The following is a 6,938-nucleotide window of genomic DNA, read 5'->3' as shown; positions in this document are numbered from 1 at the left end:
AATATATTTATGTGGAGTCGACATTTTCTTCAACATGTTTTTTGAGGTATTTTAAGCACACCGACAGATGGAGGCGCGTGGAATGAGCGGTGGAGATGGAGATCGATGGGCGGGGAAGAGATCGACGGTCAGTGCAGAATACAAGTGGCCCCCACCTGCAAGCTGTGTAATGACTATGTACAGGACATAAAGTATGCTTGAATCAGATGCCGTGGCTATTAAAGGATTTTGTTCTTGAAGCTAAAATCACATCAGAAAGAAGAGCAGAATGGCGGGGAGAATGGATCTGGATGGAAGGCCAATCGATGCCATCACAATCTGCATGATCGGTGGCGGGGGTTTCATTGGGTCTCATCTGTGTGAGAGATTGATGCACGATACCAACCACACTGTTCTGGCGGTGGATGTTTACAGCGACAAGATCGAGCATCTGCTCCAGCCAGGACAGCCATGGTCCAGCCGCATTCAGTTTCACCGAATCAATATCAAGCATGACCCCCGCCTTGAAGGCCTTATCAAGATGGCCGATCTGGTACTTGCTCTTTCTTGCCTCATGGCGGATCTCCCTTTATCTGCTTTCTTGTTGCTTGTTTTGGTCTTGCTGTGGAGTTGGGTCTGTGTTTCTCTATTCATTTGTTAGAAAATAGTTCGCATTCCAGCATAATCACGTCTTCAGCATTTAATTAATGTTCACACACTTTTTAATCTCTACAGTTCTCTGTTTCCCCAATCTACTGTTTAACCCAATGTTTTAATTAGATGCTTTACGATTTAAATTTTTATTTTTGGTTAGGGCTTGTATGCGATTTATAGTCGAAAATGGTGAGGCATAGAATTCAATAATATATTGTTCTTGTTGCAGACAATCAATCTGGCTGCTATTTGCACACCAGCGGACTATAACACTCGACCTCTTGATACAATTTACAGTAATTTCATTGATGCTCTCCCTGTGGTGAGTGTTGTCTTTTTTTTACAAGGAATGGTTGCACAAATAATTTCTTAAAAAAAAAAAGCGGAGTCATTCTTTTTTATTAGAAAGATAAAAGATAGGAATGTAGTTTAGTGAGTATGCTTATAGGACCTACATTTGCGTTTCTTAGCGCCTTAACACCTGTTGAAGAATGAGATCGCTAGTGGAAGAACGAAATGATAGAAATATAAGGTTCGAGGCCTAGATATCATGACAAGTTGTTATTTTAAGATTCTTACGGCCAAGCTTGAGAGTGGGAGTAAATCAAGCCTTACCAATCAACTTGCTCATAGAGACTGATCGATTAACTGAAATTTTGATCTTGTTGGTTATATATTTAGGTCAAGTACTGTTCAGAGAACAACAAGCGCTTGATTCACTTCTCTACATGTGAAATTTATGGAAAGACAATTGGCAGCTTTCTTCCCAAAGAGCATCCCCTGCGACAGGTATACCAAGGAGTCATTCTTTGCCATTTATATAACTGAACTGGTCTGTTCCTTGCATGTAATTGTATTTGTCCGAGGCTTTTTCAATGACAAAGTTTGTGTTATCAGGACCCCTCTTTTTATGTCCTTAAGGAGGATGAATCTCCTTGTATTTTTGGTCCAATTGATAAACAACGATGGTCATACGCATGTGCAAAGCAGCTGATCGAGAGACTTATTTATGGTCAGAAGAACATTAATTACTGGTTATTTTAATTTGTTTAATGCAAGCTTATGCATTGGAAAATTGTTTGACAATTTGATTTGAATATATCCAGCGGAGGGGGCTGAGAATGGCCTCGAATTCACGATTGTCAGACCTTTTAATTGGATTGGACCAAGAATGGATTTTATTCCTGGAATTGATGGACCTAGTGAGGGTGTACCAAGGGTTCTTGCATGTTTTAGTAATGTAAGTTTTGCTATACACTGGCTGCATCCTTTATGTTATCTATATTAGGGATTGAGTGTTTCTGGCTGGTCAAATAATGATGAGGAAATGGATGGTGCAACACGCCCATGTTGAATATCTTTTTGACTAATTGTTCATACAATGGCTGATCAATGACTATGAACCCTTAGGGTTTATTAAGAGGTGAGCCGTTGAAACTTGTAGATGGAGGACAGTCTCAGCGTACATTTGTTTATATAAATGATGCCATTGAAGCTGTTCTACGGATGATTGTAAGTCACTTTATTTTTGCAGAGCTAGATTATTTAGCTATGTCTCATATGCATCATAGTTTTTCATCAACTCACCTATTGGTCTTTACAGGAAAACCCATCCAGGGCAAATGGCCACATTTTCAATGTAGGCAACCCCAACAATGAAGTGACTGTGAGACAACTAGCTGAGCTGATGACTGAGGTGAGTGTTACATAAAAAAAAATGATTAATTAACTCGTTTCATTTGAAGATTCTCGACTCAAGTTGCTATAAAACAGTAACTGAGAGTTTAGCAACTGTAAGACATTTGCATGCAAACCAGTCTTAGCTTTGCTGATGCACTACAGAATCCCCTTGCATACTATTTATGATGGTTGAAAATAGAAATGAAATAGAACCTTTAGTTGAGTGTTTTTTAGCTAATGCATAACACAATAAACCCCTTGGCAAGCTGTATTACTTTTTACACACCGATCCTGTGGTTGAATATAAATATTTGAAGTTAGCTCAGATTTTAGATAAACTAATTTATAGGTATTATTAGCATTCCAAAAAGTCACGCAAACGTGAAATGTATGAAAATTGTGTAATGTGAAAGTGCAAGGTGATTAAGGGCATGGGTGCATTTTTGGTTGGTAATAGAAATATCGTTCTAGCATTGTGCTCTCAATTTGAAGCATGCAGTTACTGTTGCTTATTTGGAATGTGCGCACATATACACACTTTCTGGCTGTGGGTACTAATCATATATTCTGGGTCTTTTTGCTATGCTAAGTTGTACTCCAAAGTAAGTGGTAAACCACCTCTGGAGACGCCAACTATTGATGTGAGTTCCAAGGAGTTTTATGGTGAAGGATATGATGACAGTGACAAGCGAATACCAGATATGACTATCATCAAACGGCAACTTGGTATGTTGGTTTGCCTTAAACTTAATGGTTTGATATTGCCTTTAGTTTACATGTGACTCCAACCAGGGAGTAAAATTCAATTGACATATAAAATTTACATGCAGAGTGGGAACCAGAAACCTCATTGTCGGATCTGCTTGAGTTTACACTGACCTATCAGCACAAGACCTATTCCCATGCTGTGAAGCAGGCAATGTCTACTGCATCGAGCTGAACCTTACCATGTTTTCTGTTCCATGAGAATTAAAACCTATTTGCCAAGGATTTTATCAGCTTACTACTGCAATTCTTTTGTGTTCTTGGTGCCTGTACCTCTCGGCCCTGATCCAGCTTATTAAATATTCTTTATAATTTTATAACGTTTCATTGTTACGTTATGTTATTATTATTTAAATTATTCGATGGCTCACAACCCCGTCTGGTGTATGATCTATGTTGGTGTGCATTTGCCCTTTTCTGGTCAATATATGGATGCATTTAATCTTTTATATGTTCATTGTTTTTACTGAATGACACTACTTGTGTCTAATATTTAAAAGATTTAGAGTGGAACAAATTGATTTGAGCTTTAGAGCTTGCTGTCACCTGGCATTATCTATGTTATGCTTTGACTTTAGGGCTTGCTGTTACCTGATATCATCAGGTTGTTTTTTGATTTTGGAAGATCTTTATATCAATGGAAATCAAAGCTTCAAAATAGCAAAAATAAGGCCTTTGGGCAAGGAAAAATTGTGTCTGGCAGCTAATGGACTTGTCAGCAGCACGGTTCATATCTGGTTAATAGTGGATTCATTCATATAAGGGCCAAGGCCTGAACTTCAATAAATGTTCAGGCTGGTTGGTTTAATGTTGGATGATTTTGTCCTTTCACAACTTTATTATTCTTGTTCCATGCTTTCCTTGTTCATAGGTCAGAAATTGTTGGTTTTCTACTGTATGATGCCAGATCTAAATGTAACCTTAACTTATTTAGAGTACCTGAACCGAAATGCTAAATACCATCTGTCATTTTTAACCGCATATTAGCAGCAACTAGCATGTATTAGTTAGACAAATTCTTTTTAGGATGTGTAATTTGATCATGGTAAGAGTACTCCTTCGCATGTCTTTGCCGTATGGTCACTGTCCAAATGTTGCACATTCACTTGTGTGCCAGGATAAACAATGATCTGTAATAAATTAAAAATTAAAAGAAGAGTAAAAAAAGCTTGTAGACATAGTTGAGGAATTGCCCTAATACAACACTAAGTTGAGGAAAAAGGTGTATGCCTTTTTAAAGTTTTACCCTTATCTTATACTATATATATATCTTATTTTAAGCCACTTTTACATATGTTTTCCATAGATACACTTATATGGGACCATGTTTTTCACTGAAAATATTAGTGGGCCTAGTTGACAAGTTATAATACAATAATAATGGAATATTCTAGTTGAAAAAAGTGTGCCTTGTATTTTTCCATAAATCTCCTGTTCAAGGCCATGTTCTTTAGTTCTTAAAAAAGAGTTTGCTGGCCATAGATCTACTATTATGGCCATGTTCTTTAGTTAAAGAAAGAAGAGTTTGCTGGCCAAAGATGTTCTCCTATTATGGTCATGTTCTTCAGTTGAAAAAAGAAGAGTTTGTTGGCCTAGTTGACAAGGTATCCTAATATATTTCAAATTTAGTATTGTGGATGAGAAAAGTGCATGCCTTTATTTTTGCCCATGTTTATGCTTTCTGAGCATGTTAAAGTTTTTGTGGGCCATTAATAAATTTAATCAACTTGTACACATTAATAGAATTTTTATGCTCAAGTGGGGTTTTAAATGGTCTGGAATCCTAAATGATATCGAGTTAATGTAGGGGACTGTTTTCAAGCAAAACTATGACTCTTTTGTTAGACCACTCGGGAATGTAGAATTCTGGAAGACATTAAATACTAGAAGTAAAGAACCTGTGTAGAAAAGTGGAAGTCAACATTGAAGAAATAACAATTAATCTAGGCAAATACTCAGAATGTAAGCACACATACACCTAGCCTCTGCTGACGAAAACTGACCAAGAAGTGGTCCACTGCCTTTGCTGTCAAGTTTATGATAATAGAATTTTTATTCACTCCTTAGTCATGCAACAATGAAAGATTGCTATTGGATGCTCTTCCATTTCAGTGCTTTCCCATCTGCTCGGTATGCTCTGACGTCTATGTTATATCTAATAAAACATGTTTTGGTTATTTCTAAATATATAGGGAAAAGAAAAAAAATTAAACAAGAAAATGCTAGTTTAAGCATTGGTTTTGTGGAGTCGATTACCATCAAATCCAAAATGAATCTAGTTATCTTTTAGTATCTGTGGGATCAACACTTTCATCATCTGTAGTTTGTTTGACAGCATCTTTGCTGTTTTTGATGATTGTCTTGTGGGGTGGTCTTTCGAGTTTTTTGGTTGGTTTTGTCCTTGGTTCTGGGTCCTTTTGAAAGCCCATGTGATTCAGAGCTCTGGTTTATAGTGTTTGTTTTAATCACAAACAACTTTAATCATTTTTATGTTTTATTTGTTTGATATGAAACCCTGACCTGGGTGGTCCAACCTCTTGAAAGCAGTTAAGATGAGTTGGGAACCTTTAGCTAAAAATGGCAGGCATTTTTGTTACTGACGTGTATCCTGCAACAGTTGAAAGAAGGTTCCTACAACTATTGCAGGATAGTTTTTGACATTTGTAGTAGCCACGGGATTCCTGTAATGTGAATGGAAAAATCAATGCCTTTGCCCCTGAAAATGGTTGACTCAAACCTAACAATCATGGCAGCCAAATTGGCCACTGTCGCATGGGCTCTAAAGTTCATTCTCTGCAGCTTCTGCTGCTTCCTGTGTCAGTTAGGGAGAGTATTTCAAGCACTTCTCTTACCACCTGCATTCCCCTCTTGTAATAACTCAAGCTATATCATTATTTTGAATTGCTTTCCATAGCTTGATTAAAACCCAATTAGGATGGAAGTACTCATCCCTTACCAGGATGGTAGTTTGCCTTTGTGCATTTTCATAATCTCTCCTTGCTTGCCTTCACTTCTCATCAAGGAGGCAAAAATCCTTAATTGCACATCACCTACAGTGGGGTTGAGGTCACTACATCTTGTATTTATGAAGGTTGCTGGTCTGGTCATTTTTCAAGGTGATTTTGATTGATCTTTCCAATTTGATAACTGAAAAATTGCTCGTGCGGAGGTACATCTGAGGTTGACACACAAGCATGTGGGATAAAAGCCATATGCTTTTCTGTTGTCTCCAGGTTTTGGTTTTTTGTTGTTCCTGCAGTTGCTACTGGAGTTCCCAATTTAGACTTTAAACAGTTGTTCCTGTTTTCACCATTTAATAATGCACCTTATCTCTTAATTGCTAGATCTTATTCTCATGTTCTTGCTTGTAATCATTGGTCCCATGTATGTTGCCAGTTGTGCTCTGTGGCAGCGGCAACTTCCAATTTGGCTTCTGTAGTTCACATGCTTCTACCTCTATTTGTTGCTCTACCAAAAACCCTTTAGCTGCCTCTAGCTCTTGGCTATTATGGATTGTCTTTTTCATCAGGGCTAATTGAGGCCGACATTGAATATTTTGAGATCAGATTCACTTGCCTGTGATGGAAGGGTATTTCTGGCACAAAAGGAAAGATGCTATGACTTTGTTCTCTTCTGGTTGTAGATCAGTTAAGAATTACGGGTCATTCTCTTCAAATGCTGCTTGTAGTACAAACTTGCATTTGTGTGGTTTGATAGGGCCAGTATCTGCTGCAAAAACCCTTCTAACAACTACAGGGATTGATCTTTGGAGCTATAGGTCCATGTTCTTTAGTAGGAACTGCACATGCACTTATGACTGTTGCAGAGTCGTTCTTAATTTTGAAATTTGGGCCCTGCAT

The 6,938-nt window shown here is 37.7% G+C and overlaps 1 protein-coding gene across 1 annotated transcript; it reads left to right on the top strand.

Moving 5' to 3' along the window:
• Nucleotides 1-248: 248 nt before the first annotated feature.
• On the top strand, nt 249-3,451 carry LOC149538932 (UDP-D-apiose/UDP-D-xylose synthase 1-like). Its single transcript, XM_089800316.1, has 9 exons — nt 249-532; nt 863-955; nt 1,315-1,422; nt 1,531-1,645; nt 1,740-1,873; nt 2,044-2,145; nt 2,237-2,329; nt 2,904-3,039; nt 3,144-3,451. Exons 1-9 carry the CDS (start codon nt 269-271, stop codon nt 3,251-3,253), a joined length of 1,155 nt encoding a protein of 384 aa, XP_089656442.1. The 5' UTR covers nt 249-268; the 3' UTR covers nt 3,254-3,451.
• The last annotated feature ends 3,487 nt before the right edge of the window (nt 3,452-6,938 follow it).

This window comes from Cupressus sempervirens, chromosome 9 (assembly GCF_028749045.1).
Source record: "Cupressus sempervirens isolate cs-2001-9-10 chromosome 9, ASM2874904v1, whole genome shotgun sequence".
Taxonomy (NCBI): Eukaryota; Viridiplantae; Streptophyta; class Pinopsida; order Cupressales; family Cupressaceae; genus Cupressus; species Cupressus sempervirens.
The sequence above is the reverse complement of the archived record's forward strand: the minus strand, read 5'-3'. Positions and strand labels throughout refer to the sequence as shown.

Bases quoted from the DNA above. Each gene is read 5' to 3' on its own strand.
- LOC149538932 (XM_089800316.1), top strand. From the start codon at position 269: ATGGCGGGGAGAATGGATCTGGATGGAAGGCCAATCGATGCCATCACA. The intron at 956-1,314 runs GTGAGTGTTGTC...TTATATATTTAG, and splicing joins TCATTGATGCTCTCCCTGTG to GTCAAGTACTGTTCAGAGAA. The intron at 1,646-1,739 runs GTCAGAAGAACA...GAATATATCCAG, and splicing joins GATCGAGAGACTTATTTATG to CGGAGGGGGCTGAGAATGGC.